The sequence below is a fragment of the Salvelinus alpinus genome, chromosome 5 (assembly GCF_045679555.1).
Source record: "Salvelinus alpinus chromosome 5, SLU_Salpinus.1, whole genome shotgun sequence".
NCBI classification, from domain to species: domain Eukaryota; kingdom Metazoa; phylum Chordata; class Actinopteri; order Salmoniformes; family Salmonidae; genus Salvelinus; species Salvelinus alpinus.
In genome coordinates, this window is record NC_092090.1 from 12,335,543 (window position 1) to 12,355,936 (window position 20,394).

Sequence of the window (20,394 nt, forward strand, 5' to 3'; positions counted from 1 at the left end):
TTGTTTTGTTGACGTTGAGTGAGAGGTTATTTTCCTGGCACCACACGACCAGAGCCCTCACCTCCTCCCTGTAGGCTGTCCCGTCATTTTTGGTAATCAAGCCTACTATATAGCCATGTTAGTTTTTACTTCCTGTATATAGCCATGTTAGTTTCTACTCCCTGTATATAGCCATGTTAGTTTCTACTCCCTGTATATAGCCATGTTAGTTTCTACTCCCTGTATATAGCCATGTTAGTTTCTACTTCCTGTACATAGCCATGTTAGTTTCTACTTCCTGTATATAGCCATGTTAGTTTCTACTTCCTGTATATAGCCATGTTAGTTTCTACTCCCTGTATATAGCCATGTTAGTTTCTACTTCCTGTATATAGCCATGTTAGTTTCTACTTCCTGTATATAGCCATGTTAGTTTCTACTCCCTGTATATAGCAATGTTAGTTTCTACTTCCTGTATATAGCCATGTTAGTTTCTACTCCCTGTATATAGCCATGTTGTCACGGATCCCCCCGGAACTGTTGATTACGCACACCTGGTGTCCATTTCCCAATGATTAGTAATAAGTGTGCCCTTTGGTTCGCCATTGGGACTGTCGATTATTGTTCCAATGTCCGTTGGTTGTGTGAGTACCTGTGCTGTGTTGTTTTGGCTTTCGTGCCGCGTGTATTGCACAGATGATTACGGGTCTCGTCCCGTGTGGAATCATTGTGTGCCCCGTGTATTTATTCGAGGTACTCCTCGCTCTTTTGTTTGGGTTTCAACCCTGTGTTTTGTGTACGTGTTTGTTTGGTCTTCGTCCCCGTGCCTTTACATGGTACGCTGTAATTTGGGTAAATAAAAAAACATATGACGCATTCCTGCGCCTGTCTCCCGATCCCTTTATACCAACGTGACTTGTTAGTTTCTACTTCCTGTATATAGCCATGTTAGTTTCTACTTCCTGTATATAGCCATGTTAGTTTCTACTCCCTGTATATAGCCATGTTATTGTTTTCTCATTATTGTTATTCACCGTGTATTTATTCCTCATGTTACTATTTCTATTTAATCCTTTATCTTTAACACTGCTGTCTTGGTAAAGGACCAGTCAGGAAGCATTTCACTCTTAGTCTACACCTGTTGTTTACAAAGCATGTGACAAATACACTTATATTTGGTTAGTGCCTACACACAATAATGTCAAAGTGGGATTATGTTTTTTGAAAGATACATGCGTCGATCCTAACTCAGTTGCTGCAGAGAAAGGAAACCACTCATGGATTTTGACCATGAGTCCAATGGTGACTTTAAAACACGTAGAGTTTAATGGCTGTGATAGGAGAACACTGAGGATGGATCAACAACATTGTAGTGACTCCACAATACTAACCTAAATGACAGAGTGAAAAGAAGGAAGCCTGTACAGAATAAAAATATTCCAAAACATGCATCCTGTTTGCAACAAGGCACTAATGTCATACTGCAAAAAATTTGGCAAAGCAATTTTTTTTTCTTCCTGAATACAAAGTGTTATGTTTTGGGCAAATACAATACATTACTGAGTACCACTCTCCATATTTTCAACCACAGTGGCTGCTGCATCATGTTATGTGTATGCTTGTAATCGTTAAGAACCGGGGAGTTTTTCAGGATAAAAATAAATGGAATGGAAATAAGCACAGGCAAAATCCTAGAGGAAAACCTGGTTCAGTCTGCTTTCCACCAGATAATGGGAGATTAATTCATCTTCCAGCAGGACAATAACCTAAAACACAATGACAAAACTACACTGGAGTTGCTTACCAAGAAGACAGTGAATGTTCCTGAGTGGCCAAGTTACAGTTTTGACTTAAATCAAATTGAAAATCTATGGCAAGACCTGAAAATGGTTGTCTAGCAATGATCAACAACCAATTTAACAGAGCTGGAAGAATTTAGAAAATAATACATGGGCAAATGTTGCAAAATCCAGGTGCGTAAAGCTCTGAGAGACTTACCCAGAAACACTCACAGCTCTTAGAGACTTACCCAGAAACACTCACAGCTCTTAGAGACTTACCCAGAAACACTCACAACTGTAATCACTGCCAAAGGTGATCTATAAAGTATTGACTCTGGGGTGTGAATACTTATGTACATTAGATATTTCTATATTTAATTTGCAATACATTTAAAAAAAAAAAAAAACTTTTTCATTATGTGGTATTGTGTGTGAGGAAACAAATCTATTTAATCTATTTTGAATTCAGGCTGTAACACAACAAAATGTGGAATAAGTCAAGGGGTATGAATACTTTCTGAAGGCACTGTACTGTAGAGATGACTGATCTATGTAGACTGCAGAGACAGATTTGCAGCTTTTTTAATAGATTTTAAACAAAACAACACAGTAAGGCATTTTTGTCCACACAAATATATTCGACTTATTCCACAAGAAACAAGTCCAGTGGGATTTAACGTATGAGAGTAAGTTATCCATTCTGGTGAGTGAGGATGTCTCCATAGTCTCATCCAATTGTCAATTGTAGCTACTGTATGATGCGGTACGGTCAACAATCTTCATCCACTGATGTGATGTGAGGCCACAAAATAAAGCCACAGATAACTAATAACAGTGGTGTGTCTGTGGTGCTAATAACACCACAGACACAGGGAGAACATGTCTTATCTCCACTGCTCTGCTAATAACACCACAGACACAGGGAGAACATGTATTATCTCCACTGCTCTGCTAATAACACCACAGACACAGGGAGAACATGTATTATCTCCACTGCTCTGCTAATAACGCCACAGACACAGGGAGAACATGTATTATCTCCACTGCTCTGCTAATAACACCACAGACACAGGGAGAACATTTATTATCGCCACTGCTCTGCTAATAACACCACAGACACAGAGAGAACATTTATCTCCACTGCTCTGCTAATAACGCCACAGACACAGAGAGAACATTTATTATCTCCACTGCTCTGCTAATAACACCACAGACACAGAGAGAACATTTATTATCTCCACTGCTCTGCTAATAACGCCACAGACACAGGGAGAACATGTATTATCTCCACTGCTCTGCTAATAACGCCACAGACACAGGGAGAACATTTACTATGACTCTGCTCAACAGTCTTGAGTCTTTCTTGGCAACAGAAGGCATTGATCTAATTCCAAACGGATAACTCACTCCGTCCTCTCCCTGGGCCCTGGTTGACTTCCATTTTTGGGTATGAATGGACTGGATGGATGTTAATTGTTAGGAATGGAATCATGCCACTTGTTGACACAAGCACCTACAGTAACTTTGATGCAAGAGTACGTTTTTTCCCTGTTGAGCAATACACAAAGCAAAGCGTAGTTTTTCTCAGTACCTGTGACTGTGTTTCCATTGGTTCAGTATCCTATGGAAAGAGTCTGCTAACTGGTGGATACACCGTAGGCCCCTTATACATGATGCTGAATAAATGTGTTATGATACTGTAACATTCATGAAGGTGTCACGACTGGTTTCATAAATGGGTTATGAATGCCTTATGTATACCCAGTGGTGGGAAAAGTACTCAATTGTCATACTTGAGTAGAAGTAAAGATATCTTAATAGAAAATGACTCAAGTAAAAGTGAAAGTTACCCAGTAAAATACTACTTGATTAAAAGTCAAAGTATTTGGTTTAAAATGTACTTAAATACAGTGGTGTAAAAAGTAGTCAATTCTGATATTTTTAAATATTTTTTAACAAAAATTCTAAAGTAAATGCTACACATCATATTCCTTATATTAAGGGATTTTCTTGTTTGTTTTTCTCATTTACGGACAGAAGACACTCCAACACTCCACCACTCCACCACTCCAATACTCCAACATAATTTACCAACAAAGTATTTGTGTTCAGTGAGTCCACCAGATCAGAGGCAGTAGGGATGACAATGTGTTATATCCCATTTCTACTCCTTCGTCTATTACTAATAGGGATCGACCAAATGGTGCAGTACTATGCAATCTGATAGCCATACCAACTATATCAATATCAACCATCAGACAGGGCCCGCAACCATCTATTGAACGTAGCTTGTTGGAGTTAGTTTCCATGTGACTTTAAAAATCGCAAAAGACCTGGGTTGATGCATCTGAACATTAGGAGCTTAGTTCCTGGGCTCTGCAGGCGAATCCAGATAATCTGGTATTGACTGAAACTGCCCATTGCCAGGGCCTCCCGAGTGGCACAGCGGTCTAAGGCACTGCATCGCAGTGAGGTGTCACTACAGACCCGGGTTTGATCCCAGGCTGTATCACAACCGGCCGTGACCGGAGTCCCATAGGGCGGAGCACAATTGGCAAAGTGTCGTCCGGGTTAGGGGAGGGTTTGGCCGGGGGGGGGGGGGGCTCATCGCGCTCTAGCGACTCCTTGAGGCTGGCTGGGCGCCTGCAGGCTGGCTGGGCGCCTGCAGTCGTCAGTTGAACAGTGTTTCCTCCAAGCTGGCAGGTGTTTCATTAAGGAGCATGGTTTGGCGGGTCATATTTGCGGAGAACGCATGACTCGACCTTCGCCGCTCCCGAGCCCGTTGGGGAGTTGCAGCGATGAGACAAGATCGTAATTGGATATGACGAAATTGGGGAGAAAGGGGTGGGGGGGGGGGGGTAAAATAATAAAATAAACTGACTGTTGTTTGTGTTAGAGATGTGAGACAATGTAACAGTATAACTTTACGGCGTCCCCTCGCCCCGGGCGCGAACCAGGGACCCTCTGCACACATCAACAACGGTCGCCCACGAAGCATCGTTACCCATCGCTCCACAAAGGCCGCGGCCCTTGCAGAGCAAGGGGAAACACTACTTCTAGGTTTCAGAGCAAGTGACGTAACTGATTGAAACGCTATTAGCGCGTACCCGCTAACTAGCTAGCCATTTCACATCCGTTACAACAACACAAATCTAAACCTCATCTGAACACAAAGAGGAACTTTAAAAACTTAAGTGAACAGGCTTTTCATCTTTATTTTAGTGACCTTGATTGTATTTCAGCTATCCATCAACATGATTTAGCTTTCAGCCTTTTTGCAGATGTCTTCAATACTATTGTGGATAATCATGCTCCCTTCAAAAAAATGAAGGGTTAAAAGTAGATGGAATGCCTGGTACACTCCAGAATGATCAGAAGTCATTTATAAAAGAGGTGATGCTTGGGTCAAGGCCAGGAACACAGGCTTAGGCCCGGACTGGCAAGCTTTAAGCAACTGAGGAATCATTGTGCAAGACAAATCAGCAAGGCTAAATCGGATTGTGTAACTGCTCTTTCGGATTGTAATGGGAACCCGTGTAAATTCTGAAAAACGGTCAAATCCCGATTTTGGGACCATTTCTATTCACTCTTTATATTAACACCATTGGTCAATCTGTTAACTTCATTTAAATGTGGATGATACTATTATGTACACTATTGCCCCGACTATTTGATTTGATTTAACTAGGCAAGTGAGTTAAGAACAAATTCTCATTTACAATGACGGCCTACCGGGGAACAGTGGGTTAACTGCCTTGTTCAGGGGCAGAATGACAGAGTTTTACCTTGTCAGTTCGGGGATTCGATCTATAAACCTTCCAGTTACTAGTCCAACACTCTAACCACCAGGCTACCTGCTGGTTACTAGTCCAACACTCTAACCACCAGGCTACCTGCTGGTTACTAGTCCAACACTCTAACCACCAGGCTACCTGCTGGTTACTAGTCCAACACTCTAACCACCAGGCTACCTGCTGGTTACTAGTCCAACACTCTAACCACCAGGCTACCTGCTGGTTACTAGTCCAACACTCTAACCACCAGGCTACCTGCCGGTTACTAGTCCAACACTCTAACCACCAGGCTACCTGCCGGTTACTAGTCCAACACTCTAACCACCAGGCTACCTGCCGGTTACTAGTCCAACACTCTAACCACCAGGCTACCTGCCGGTTACTAGTCCAACACTCTAACCACCAGGCTACCTGCCGGTTACTAGTCCAACACTCTAACCACCAGGCTACCTGCCGGTTACTAGTCCAACACTCTAACCACCAGGCTACCTGCCGGTTACTAGTCCAACACTCTAACCACCAGGCTACCTGCCGGTTACTAGTCCAACACTCTAACCACCAGGCTACCTGCCGGTTACTAGTCCAACACTCTAACCACCAGGCTACCTGCCGGTTACTAGTCCAACACTCTAACCACCAGGCTACCTGCTGGTTACTAGTCCAACACTCTAACCACCAGGCTACCTGCCGGTTACTAGTCCAACACTCTAACCACCAGGCTACCTGCTGGTTACTAGTCCAACACTCTAACCACCAGGCTACCTGCTGGTTACTAGTCCAACACTCTAACCACCAGGCTACCTGCTGGTTACTAGTCCAACACTCTAACCACCAGGCTACCTGCTGGTTACTAGTCCAACACTCTAACCACCAGGCTACCTGCTGGTTACTAGTCCAACACTCTAACCACCAGGCTACCTGCTGGTTACTAGTCCAACACTCTAACCACCAGGCTACCTGCTGGTTACTAGTCCAACACTCTAACCACCAGGCTACCTGCTGGTTACTAGTCCAACACTCTAACCACCAGGCTACCTGCTGGTTACTAGTCCAACACTCTAACCACCAGGCTACCTGCTGGTTACTAGTCCAACACTCTAACCACCAGGCTACCTGCTGGTTACTAGTCCAACACTCTAACCACCAGGCTACCTGCTGGTTACTAGTCCAACACTCTAACCACCAGGCTACCTGCTGGTTACTAGTCCAACACTCTAACCACCAGGCTACCTGCTGGTTACTAGTCCAACACTCTAACCACCAGGCTACCTGCTGGTTACTAGTCCAACACTCTAACCACCAGGCTACCTGCTGGTTACTAGTCCAACACTCTAACCACCAGGCTACCTGCTGGTTACTAGTCCAACACTCTAACCACCAGGCTACCTGCTGGTTACTAGTCCAACACTCTAACCACCAGGCTACCTGCTGGTTACTAGTCCAACACTCTAACCACCAGGCTACCTGCCTCCCCCATTGATCTGGCTGTGTCAAAACTAGTCAGATTTTAGAGCTATGTAGGAATCCCATGCTGATTTAAAACGTGTGCTTAATATGGACAAAACTAAATAAATAAAATTAAACTCAGAATGTTTCAGATGAACTACATGTTCACTCATTAGATGGTTCTCCAATCGAACGTGTTCCTGCATATAAATAATAAGGCATTTGGATTGATATGGATTTGACATATAAAAAAAACAGATGAGCTGGTTAAGAAGCTAAGACTTAAAGCGGTCTTTTTTCTACAGAAAGCCATGGTGCCTTTCTCTCAGCAGTAGGAAGCAGATTATTCAGTCAGCCTTTTAATCTGTTCTTGATTAAGGTGATTATTTATCCAAGTGCAGTTGCTACTACTCTTAAAGCTATGGATTCCATCTACCATATTGCCCTTCGTTGTTACAAGCGACAGATTTGATACTCATCACAACACTGCATTCTGTATCAAAAGGTTGGCTGGACTTCGCTAAAGACCTGTAGGTCTCTACATTACTCCCTTTTTGGTTACAAGGCCCTACTTCATAAACTTCCGTCTTATCTAACTTTGCTTTTGAAGTATAGACACCCGAGTTGCCTAACCCGTTAACTCGACGTTCCTAGGGTCTCCACCGAGCTAGGTAAATCTGGTTTTAGCTTAAATGCACCGTATGACCCCCAAAAATATAAATACATTTTATTTTGATGTTCTGGTGCTGTTTGAGGCAATTTAACGTATTGATTGGGGACTTACTTGTGGAGGAATGTCACTTTTTCTGAATGATTTGTGATGTTTTATTAGTGCTTAACATGACTGTGTTTTGTATTGTAATATGTTGTGTACAATGTGTTTATTTATATTGTATTATACAGGGCAGATCTGGAAAAGAAACCTAGGCCTCAATTTCTTCCCTGTTAAAATGAAGGTTAAATAAATTATAGGTGCATGATTGGACCATATAGCGGTCCAGCCTGAGCATTTCCAAGTGGAACGAGCTGGTTTGGGTGTCAGGGAAAACGTATGGAGTAAAAAGTACATTCTTTTCTTTAGAAATGTAGTAGAGTAAAAGTTGACAAAAATATAAATAGTAAAGTACAGATACCCCCAAAAAAAAAAACAGCCTTAAGTAGTACTTAAGTATTTTTACGCCACTGTGTATACCAACTCATTCATATGTAACTGCTTATTGTATGTCCAATCTCACAGCCATTGTTCAGGAAATCTCTTCTCCAGAAGAGGTCTTAAGGGATGCCACATCATACCACATTTTCCCAGACAAAAGAGCTGTGCATTAAGACCCAGGTTAGGATGTTGCCCCCATCTTGCTTGTATGATCCTCCAACCAGAAGACCAGTGAAATGACAGTGATCCTGACTCGCTCGTCATCCAGGATGTATAATAAGTTGATAGGTAGTTCTGCCTCTGGTCATCTCCTGCTTACAGATGGTCCTGCCGCTGTGTTATGTAAAAAGTGCTACAGGGATTCATTTGATTGATTATCTCTCTGTCATACATCACTCTCTGTCCCCTTCCTAATCTCCAACAGAAATACACTTCTGGTAACATCTTATTTGAATTGGCTTCTTTAATGCCAACATAAAGTTGTCATAAACATGACTTTGAGCTTGACATAAATATAAACTGTAACACCATGTTATGATAATTAACAAGACTTTTCCAGTCTCCACTACAAAGAACGATGCACTGAAACCAAAGTCATGTTTATTACAACCTAATGTAGGCATCATAAGACATTTTGAAATCCTATCTATTTGGAACAGTACAGTAGCCTGCGACACATTGCTGGATAAGTGATGGAACACAGAGCTTGGGACTAGAACGTTCTGTCTGCAAATAGATGATTGTGAGATCGGCTTTAAAGTTCTGAACCATCATTGGTTTGAATGGTGTCAAATATTTTTTATCTTGTATTCTTTTGAACTTAACATGAATTGGGGTATTTAGAGTAATATATAGGTAGAGAACATTGAACAGAATAAGGCTAATGTCAATAACTAAATTTGGACAAAACTGCAGATAAAACCATATAGCCCCAAGCTCTCGACTTGTTGCAGGAAACCTTGGTGTTAATCGCCACCAACATCCAGTCCATCACTCTCAAAAGCTACAGCAAAGAAAAGCCTTTTGGAGTTGGAGATAAAACCCACAACTGAGCAGTACACTTTCCCATGAGGTTGGTCATGACTGAACCCAATGCAATGATCCTGTGCGATACAAGAAGTCAGGAAAATGGCAAACTGATACTTTGTACTGATAACGTTGGTGGCGATTGACCTCGTCGCTGGAACGTTAAAAGGGTCCTCACAGCGAGGCCTCGGGCCCTCTGGGCTGCATGGCCGCCCCCTCGCGCCTCAGGGCGGTGTCGAAGCGCGGCGTCACCTCGCAGCGCACCAGCAGCGTGTCGTCGTGCACAAACCCCCGCTGCTGCAGCTCCTTCAGGTGCAGGAAGGTGACGTAGCCAAAGCCCTTGGGGTTCCTCTGGATGGTGGGCCTCTGGAAGGCCTGCAGGTCAGGTTTGGTCTCCATCACCTCCACATGGTGCTGGCCATCAGGCCCTTGGTCCAGCACGGCCAGACGGATGGTGCCTTGGAAGGGCCACGACAGCTGCCCATCAAATTCCCCCTGCATGGTGTGAACAAACAGCGAGATGTAGTTGGAGCAGCGCTGGGCGGAGGGCGTTTGGAGGTGGAGGCGCAGACACAGCTTGTAGCCCGGCCGGCCCGTGTAGAAGCCCGGGCTGTGCACCACAACGGGCTGTCCGGCAGCCTGGGTATGTAGGTATCCCGAGAAGCCCTCCAAGGGCCACACGTACACGCCCTGGCACTGCTTGGCCTCCAGGTCCTTTAGGTTCTCCTCCAGCGAGGTGACCTTACGACGGAGCTCAGCCACCAGGCCAGCCTGGGGGATAATGATAATAGAAAACAAAATGGTCATTTAGTTGTAGACGTTTTTATCCAAACAAGTGAATTCAATGTCACAAATGAGAGAATGAATTTGTATCTGTTCCACCTGAATGCTCAGCTCACGTAGCTGGTGGTCCTGCCGCACTAGACGGCCCTCCAGCTGCTGAATGGTCTCCCGCATGGTCTGCAGTTCCCCGCAGCACTGGCAGGGGGCGCCACTGCTGCTAGCTCCTGCGTGTGCCCCCAGCTCTGCAGCGGCAGCCCCTCGGTCCTCAGAAGAAGGTGGCTGGGTGTACCCGGTAAGGCTGTGCCTGTGCAGGTACTCAGCCATGCAGCGCATGTGCATCTGAGTGAACTCCTGCATGTGCTGCGCCAGGTCATTACGCTGCATCTGAAATAGCACATAAAGACTTTAAAAAGAGCCACGGTGTTGAACCAAAAGTAGGAAGTGGTAGCCTTGTCCGGTTTAAAAACCCTCTTTTGTTAGACCTGAAAGTATCGGCTGGATGGGAGTAGTTGTGGAAACTCTACCTAGTCCTGCTAGAGGCCATGACAAGTGGATCTGGGGCATCTCGGTCTTGGGTTATGGGGTTTGTTTTAGACAAGGCAAAGTAGTCACAGAGCATAGGTGGTAAATAACTCAATGTGTTGAGGTTGACTCAGTGACCTACCATCTCTCCACATCCAAAAGTGCTGAAGGTGCAGGCGATCGGAGCCTTCGGACAGTCTGTGTCATAGTGAGATTCCAACTGAAACAAAAACACGCACACCAAAGTTATTCCACCACTGAGTCAGATCCTACATCGCTTGACCTGTGTAGAAGCTTGATACAAAGAGATACTTTTTCCCAGATAGGTTGCCTACCTTTCCTCTGGGAAAAATTCTCTTTGTAACAAGCTTCTAAACCTATGAGATGATGGTGGTGTAGAGCAGTAGTCATGATTACTAAACCTATGAGATGATGATGATGATGATGGTGGTGTAGAGCAGGAGTCTACAACGTTTGGCCCGTGGATAATTTTGGTCCAGTTCACATCTGCTTGCGGCCCACACAATCAGGACTATCAGGACTGTTTAACTCAATCGTTCATGAATAGTTGTGGACTGCTAAACTGTTGGGCGGCAATGGACCGCAGGTTTAGTAATGAGGACTACTGTTCTACACCATCATCATCATCATCTCATAGGTTTAGTAATCAGGACTACTGTTCTACACCATCATCATCATCATCTCATAGGTTTAGTAATCAGGACTACTGTTCTACACCACCATCATCATCATTTCATAGGTTTAGTAATCAGGACTACTGCTCTACACCACCACCATCATCTCATAGGTTTAGTAATCAGGACTACTGTTCTACACCATCATCATCATCATCTCATAGGTTTAGTAATCAGGACTACTGTTCTACACCACCACCATCATCATCTCATAGGTTTAGTAATCAGGACTACTGCTCTACACCATCATCATCATCTCATAGGTTTAGTAATCAGGACTACTGCTCTACACCATCATCATCTCATAGGTTTAGTAATCAGGACTACTGTTCTACACCATCATCATCATCTCATAGGTTTAGTAATCAGGACTACTGCTCTACACCATCATCATCATCTCATAGGTTTAGTAATCAGGACTACTGTTCTACACCACCATCTCATAGGTTTAGTAATCAGGACTACTGCTCTACACCATCATCATCATCTCATAGGTTTAGTAATCAGGACTACTGTTCTACACCATCATCATCATCTCATAGGTTTAGTAATCAGGACTACTGTTCTACACCACCACCATCATCATCTCATAGGTTTAGTAATCAGGACTACTGTTCTACACCACCATCATCATCTCATAGGTTTAGTAATCAGGACTACTGTTCTACACCACCATCATCATCTCATAGGTTTAGTAATCAGGACTACTGTTCTACACCACCATCTCATAGGTTTAGTAATCAGGACTACTGCTCTACACCATCATCATCTCATAGGTTTAGTAATCAGGACTACTGTTCTACACCATCATCATCTCATAGGTTTAGTAATCAGGACTACTGTTCTACATCATCATCATCTCATAGGTTTAGTAATCAGGACTACTGTTCTACACCATCATCATCATCATCTCATAGGTTTAGTAATCAGGACTACTGTTCTACACCATCATCATCATCATCTCATAGGTTTAGTAATCAGGACTACTGTTCTACACCATCATCATCATCATCTCATAGGTTTAGTAATCAGGACTACTGTTCTACACCATCATCTTCATCATCTCATAGGTTTAGTAATCAGGACTACTGTTCTACACCATCATCATCATCATCTCATAGGTTTAGTAATCAGGACTACTGTTCTACACCATCATCTTCATCATCTCATAGGTTTAGTAATCAGGACTACTGTTCTACACCATCATCATCATCATCTCATAGGTTTAGTAATCAGGACTACTGTTCTACACCATCATCTTCATCATCTCATAGGTTTAGTAATAAGGACTACTGTTCTACACCATCATCATCATCATCTCATAGGTTTAGTAATCAGGACTACTGTTCTACACCATCATCATCTCATAGGTTTAGTAATCAGGACTACTGTTCTACACCATCATCATCATCATCTCATAGGTTTAGTAATCAGGACTACTGTTCTACACCATCATCATCTCATAGGTTTAGTAATCAGGACTACTGTTCTACACCATCATCATCTCATAGGTTTAGTAATCAGGACTACTGTTCTACACCATCATCATCTCATAGGTTTAGTAATCAGGACTACTGTTCTACACCATCATCATCATCATCTCATAGGTTTAGTAATCAGGACTACTGTTCTACACCATCATCTTCATCATCTCATAGGTTTAGTAATCAGGACTACTGTTCTACACCATCATCATCATCATCTCATAGGTTTAGTAATCAGGACTACTGTTCTACACCATCATCATCTCATAGGTTTAGTAATCAGGACTACTGTTCTACACCATCATCATCATCATCTCATAGGTTTAGTAATCAGGCCTACTGTTCTACACCATCATCATCTCATAGGTTTAGTAATCAGGACTACTGTTCTACACCACCATCATCATCTCATAGGTTTAGTAATCAGGACTACTGTTCTACACCACCACCATCATCATCTCATAGGTTTAGTAATCAGGCCTACTGTTCTACACCATCATCATCTCATAGGTTTAGTAATCAGGACTACTGTTCTACACCATCATCATCATCATCTCATAGGTTTAGTAATCAGGACTACTGTTCTACATCATCATCATCTCATAGGTTTAGTAATCAGGACTACTGTTCTACATCATCATCATCTCATAGGTTTAGTAATCAGGACTACTGTTCTACACCATCATCATCATCATCTCATAGGTTTAGTAATCAGGACTACTGTTCTACACCATCATCATCATCATCTCATAGGTTTAGTAATCAGGACTACTGTTCTACACCACCATCATCATCATCTCATAGGTTTAGTAATCAGGACTACTGTTCTACACCACCATCATCATCTCATAGGTTTAGTAATCAGGACTACTGTTCTACATCATCATCATCTCATAGGTTTAGTAATCAGGACTACTGTTCTACATCATCATCATCTCATAGGTTTAGTAATCAGGACTACTGTTCTACACCACCATCATCATCTCATAGGTTTAGTAATCAGGACTACTGCTCTACACCATCATCATCATCATCATCTCATAGGTTTAGTAATCAGGACTACTGTTCTACACCACCATCATCATCTCATAGGTTTAGTAATCAGGCCTACTGTTCTACATCATCATCATCTCATAGGTTTAGTAATCAGGACTACTGCTCTACACCATCATCATCATCTCATAGGTTTAGTAATCAGGACTACTGTTCTACACCACCATCATCATCTCATAGGTTTAGTAATCAGGACTACTGTTCTACACCACCATCATCATCATCTCATAGGTTTAGTAATCAGGACTACTGTTCTAGACCACCATCATCATCTCATAGGTTTAGTAATCAGGACTACTGTTCTACACCATCATCATCATCTCATAGGTTTAGTAATCAGGACTACTGTTCTACACCACCATCATCATCTCATAGGTTTAGTAATCAGGCCTACTGTTCTACATCATCATCATCTCATAGGTTTAGTAATCAGGACTACTGTTCTACACCACCATCATCATCTCATAGGTTTAGTAATCAGGACTACTGTTCTACATCATCATCATCTCATAGGTTTAGTAATCAGGACTACTGTTCTACATCATCATCATCTCATAGGTTTAGTAATCAGGACTACTGTTCTACACCACCATCATCATCTCATAGGTTTAGTAATCAGGACTACTGTTCTACACCATCATCATCATCATCTCATAGGTTTAGTAATGAGGACTACTGTTCTACACCATCATCATCATCATCTCATAGGTTTAGTAATCAGGACTACTGTTCTACACCATCATCATCTCATAGGTTTAGTAATCAGGACTACTGTTCTACACCATCATCATCATCATCTCATAGGTTTAGTAATCAGGACTACTGTTCTACACCATCATCATCTCATAGGTTTAGTAATCAGGACTACTGTTCTACACCATCATCATCTCATAGGTTTAGTAATCAGGACTACTGCTCTACACCATCATCATCATCATCTCATAGGTTTAGTAATCAGGACTACTGTTCTACACCATCATCATCATCATCTCATAGGTTTAGTAATCAGGACTACTGTTCTACACCACCACCATCATCATCTCATAGGTTTAGTAATCAGGACTACTGTTCTACACCACCATCATCTCATAGGTTTAGTAATCAGGACTACTGTTCTACATCATCATCATCTCATAGGTTTAGTAATCAGGACTACTGTTCTACACCATCATCATCATCATCTCATAGGTTTAGTAATCAGGACTACTGTTCTACATCATCATCATCATCATCTCATAGGTTTAGTAATCAGGACTACTGTTCTACACCATCATCATCATCATCTCATAGGTTTAGTAATCAGGACTACTGTTCTACATCATCATCATCATCATCTCATAGGTTTAGTAATCAGGACTACTGTTCTACACCATCATCATCTCATAGGTTTAGTAATCAGGACTACTGTTCTACATCATCATCATCTCATAGGTTTAGTAATCAGGACTACTGTTCTACACCATCATCATCATCATCTCATAGGTTTAGTAATCAGGACTACTGCTCTACATCATCATCATCTCATAGGTTTAGTAATCAGGACTACTGCTCTACACCATCATCATCATCATCTCATAGGTTTAGTAATCAGGACTACTGCTCTACACCATCATCATCTCATAGGTTTAGTAATGAGGACTACTGCTCTACACCACCATCATCATCTCATAGGTTTAGTAATCAGGACTACTGCTCTACACCACCATCTCATAGGTTTAGTAATCAGGACTACTGTTCTACACCATCATCATCTCATAGGTTTAGTAATCAGGACTACTGCTCTACACCACCATCATCATCTCATAGGTTTAGTAATCAGGACTACTGTTCTACACCACCATCATCATCATTTCATAGGTTTAGTAATCAGGACTACTGTTCTACACCATCATCATCTCATAGGTTTAGTAATCAGGACTACTGCTCTACACCATCATCATCATCATCTCATAGGTTTAGTAATCAGGACTACTGTTCTACACCACCATCATCATCTCATAGGTTTAGTAATCAGGACTACTGTTCTACACCATCATCATCATCATCTCATAGGTTTAGTAATCAGGACTACTGTTCTACATCATCATCATCTCATAGGTTTAGTAATCAGGACTACTGTTCTACACCACCACCATCATCATCTCATAGGTTTAGTAATCAGGACTACTGTTCTACACCACCATCATCATCATCTCATAGGTTTAGTAATCAGGACTACTGTTCTACATCATCATCATCTCATAGGTTTAGTAATCAGGACTACTGTTCTACACCACCACCATCATCATCTCATAGGTTTAGTAATCAGGACTACTGTTCTACACCACCATCATCATCATCTCATAGGTTTAGTAATCAGGACTACTGTTCTACACCATCATCATCATCGTCTCATAGGTTTAGTAATCAGGACTACTGCTCTACACCACCATCATCATCTCATAGGTTTAGTAATCAGGACTACTGTTCTACACCATCATCATCTCATAGGTTTAGTAATCAGGACTACTGTTCTACACCACCATCATCATCATCTCATAGGTTTAGTAATCAGGACTACTGTTCTACACCACCATCATCATCATCTCATAGGTTTAGTAATCAGGACTACTGTTCTACACCATCATCATCATCGTCTCATAGGTTTAGTAATCAGGACTACTGCTCTACACCACCATCATCATCATCATCTCATAGGTTTAGTAATGAGGACTACTGCTCTACACCATCATCATCATCATCATCTCATAGGTTTAGTAATCAGGACTACTGTTCTACACCATCATCATCATCTCATAGGTTTAGTAATCAGGACTACTGTTCTACACCATCATCATCATCTCATAGGTTTAGTAATCAGGACTACTGCTCTACACCACCATCATCATCATCATCTCATAGGTTTAGTAATGAGGACTACTGCTCTACACCATCATCATCATCATCATCTCATAGGTTTAGTAATCAGGACTACTGTTCTACACCATCATCATCATCTCATAGGTTTAGTAATCAGGCCTACTGTTCTACATCATCATCATCTCATAGGTTTAGTAATCAGGACTACTGTTCTACACCACCATCATCATCTCATAGGTTTAGTAATCAGGACTACTGTTCTACACCATCATCATCTCATAGGTTTAGTAATCAGGACTACTGCTCTACACCATCATCATCATCTCATAGGTTTAGTAATCAGGACTACTGCTCTACACCATCATCATCATCTCATAGGTTTAGTAATCAGGACTACTGCTCTACACCATCATCATCATCTCATAGGTTTAGTAATCAGGACTACTGCTCTACACCATCATCATCATCTCATAGGTTTAGTAATCAGGACTACTGCTCTACACCATCATCATCATCTCATAGGTTTAGTAATCAGCTGAATCTAAACGGCAGCCATCAGGTGTCCATCCCCACCTGGTCTCTGATGAGCTCCATACCGCAGTACTGACACACCACGTTGGCAAAGGGACACAGCGACTCATGAACCTGAGGACACAACAAAAACAAAAAATGTTCAAAAGGCTGTCTGTCACATGACCACCTTCAGAAATAACAGACAGTCTATCCACTTCTTTCAGTGAACATTAAAGGGGAGCTCAAATGGAGAATGAATACAGTTTCTTAATGACTGAGAACATGGTCACATTTTCTTTGAAAGCGCTGTGCTGCCAGCTGAGCTAACTGAGGCGGTGCAACCGCTATTCAATCCAATGAATCTCTATTTATTCAGGATAGTGCACTCAGCATGAACAAGTTGGTGATGCTTACCTTGCTGTCCTCGTAAACAAAGCTCTCTACACAGTCGGGACAGGACACAGGTCTCCGCTGGCAGTGTTGGCTTTGGTGAATCTCTAGCTGGTTCTTCCACACCGCGTCCTGGCACAGCGGGCACGGCACGGTGGCAAACTCACATTTCATAACATGGCCCTGGCAGGGTGAGATGGCAGAGTGAGCGAATCATTTGGTTTCAACATGGCAACACGGTTGAAGTGATATGAACTAAGGTGTCAGCCATTGTCTGTGGAGAAGGATGCCTACATCCAGGCGGCGAAGCTCCATTTTGTCAGTGCAGCCTACGTTGGTGCAGCGCACCATTAGGGAGAGGATCTCCCGCTTGGCAAAGTTATCTGGGAACAGCTGGTCTTCCCGTAGTACCTCGTTATCCACTGGACACCTCTGCCCTGTATCACTGGGGGGGAAAGAAAGAAAGAGAGAGATCAGTATGATGCTTGGGACCAGGGTTTCATTCATTAATCAACAGGATAAACTATTTTAAAATGGAGGTAGGCCCTACTACCTGAACTTGTCCAATGAGAAGGCTCCTTTTTGAGATCACTTACTACCATTATCCTTTGAGGACTATTCATTTGAAGAAACTGTACATGTATTCATCGTCATCATCTTGTCAAAAGGGACATACAAATACGTGTCATTCAGCAAATTCAGAAAAGAGCACCAATGATAAACACAGAATACAAAACATCACAACAGTCCTGCAGTAAAGATGGAAGCTTGGTACTGTAATTGTGGGGAAGTGAAGGTAGTGACAGAGGGAAGAATGGCCTCCAAATCTTCCAGAATATGGCCAATCATTTACCCAGTAAGTCAGTAACCCAAGAGGCTGTCATTGCCCACCAAATCAGTGAATGATTGACAGTCATGGATAATCCCAACTGTTATGTCATGTGGCTGTTGTAATGCATAGCTATATGATGTATAGAGATGTTCTGCATTATAGAATCACCTGCATTGCCCATCTTATCTGGTGGCCAACAAAAATCATTTGAGAGTTGAATATTTACAGGCATATTACAGGCATATTTACTATGACCTCTCCAGGAGTTAAAGCAAAAACTTGAGTCGATCTCAGACTGGCGCAAAAACATTTTTGGCTCCAGCGCCACATCGGGATTTGGAAACTCTATGGAGGGCCACACAGATCTTTTTATGACCCATTTGTTTGTCAAAATCGATACGAGGGCCAGAAAAAGGGCATTTATATGAAAATATAGGTGATTTGTTATTTCTACATACTCTCTCGTTTTAGATGTTCCTGTAACCTGCAGGTTTTAAAAAATAAATAAAAATAAACCTCATGCGTCATCCCTATGACAGAAATGCGGCGTGGCGACAACCATTGGCTAACCCCGGCACATTGACATGGATGTTGTTCTGCTGTAATAGTAAGGTTGATTCATGAAATAAATAAATGACCTTTAACCCCTGCGTCTCTAATAAGAGGAGCTGTGATTATAAAATGCCCCATAGTTCAGTTCTCTGTCCTCAACAACTTTAATGTTGACAATAAACATGCAGAGATAATTGTTGGTGCAGGGGTAAAGGAATAAGCAAATATTGTTATTTGGTACCAGGGAGGCTTACCGGATGGACTTCTCGATGCAGCTGCGGCAGAAGCGATGGCCGCACGGCGTCTGCACGGCTGCCCTCAGGGCCATGAGGCAGATGGGGCACTCGTACTTGCTCTCCAGCGGAGGGTCGAACTCCACGTCGTAGCCTTGCAGTGGGGCGCCGCCCTGTAGGCTGATGGGGGTACTCTCCGTGGGGCTCAGCGCAGAGTCGCTGCCCTCTTTCTCCAGCATGGCCAGCGCACAGTTGGACAGCTGTGACGCGGTCGCCCCACCACAACACGCTTCATCATTCTCCAGGCTGCTCTTATCACTCTCAAAGCAGGACATCTACACAGGGCGGAGAGAAAAGTGGAGAAAAAGAGATACGAGCCATTACCCCTCCACAAGTATTCACAAAGTGTTTTATTACACAGAAAAATATGCTGTGGAAATCACTGGGCTGTTGTTTCTCTCTGACGTTTGGAATGTGTCCTTCTTGAAATGTGTGTCATCAGTTCCACTTGGACTCAACTGTCTCCTGAGCTCTGTTCTCAGATCAGCCCGAGATAAGAAACTTCATAATGACTGTACATGACTCAGGGAACCAAAGGTAAGGATATGACACAAAGGAGACAACACCTAGCGAACATCCTCAATTCAATGCCTTTGCGTTAGCCAATTGACATGGTGGTTACAGTCTGAAACTACAGTAATTTACCTATATAGGGCTAAACAATTTCTTGCGAGCTTAGAAACTAGCAATCTGGGTTGCTAGCTTGTCAAGTCAGGGGCACAATGGGCGGGGAATCTCAGTTCCTCACGCATTTCAAGCAACGTAGCTGGATAGCTAATATTTCAGATAGTATGTCAATATATGTAAACAACTAAACCTGTCTGACCTCGTGGTAACATAAGTGGTTAGCTGTTTAATATCCGAAGCTCAAATATGAGAAGACAAGGTCAAAAGCAAGTAATAATCAGTAATTGCATAACAAGTTAACGTTAGCTGGCTAGCGGTGTGGTAGCGATGATGCTGACACGGAACTTCGAAGTTCTTGAGATGACGTTTCAACAAACTAACAAAACTAAACACTGTAATAACCGCATGTATGCATGATTAGTGTATTAGTCGCTGGTGTTGGAATATTTGACAATATGCGTGTTAATGCTTACCGTAGCCTTGAAAGTACATCAGTTTTCTTGACTGACTCTCCTTAGCTAATTACTTCCTGCATTTTCGTCACTCTTCTTCTCTGCCTCATTGGTGGTTTATGCTGGGTGGCAAAGGAATAAGTAGGACAATACCGCCACT

General features: G+C 42.5%; 1 protein-coding gene across 1 annotated transcript; it reads right to left on the bottom strand.

Moving 5' to 3' along the window:
• Positions 1–1,282: 1,282 nt before the first annotated feature.
• Positions 1,283–20,390, bottom strand: traf6 (TNF receptor-associated factor 6). Its single transcript, XM_071400644.1, has 8 exons — positions 20,256–20,390; positions 19,117–19,430; positions 17,773–17,923; positions 17,503–17,661; positions 17,149–17,220; positions 10,627–10,704; positions 10,062–10,346; positions 1,283–9,950 (listed from the first exon to the last, which is right to left on the bottom strand). Exons 2-8 carry the CDS (start codon positions 19,428–19,430, stop codon positions 9,354–9,356), a joined length of 1,656 nt encoding a protein of 551 aa, XP_071256745.1. The 5' UTR covers positions 20,256–20,390; the 3' UTR covers positions 1,283–9,353.
• Between the last annotated feature and the right edge of the window lie 4 nt (positions 20,391–20,394).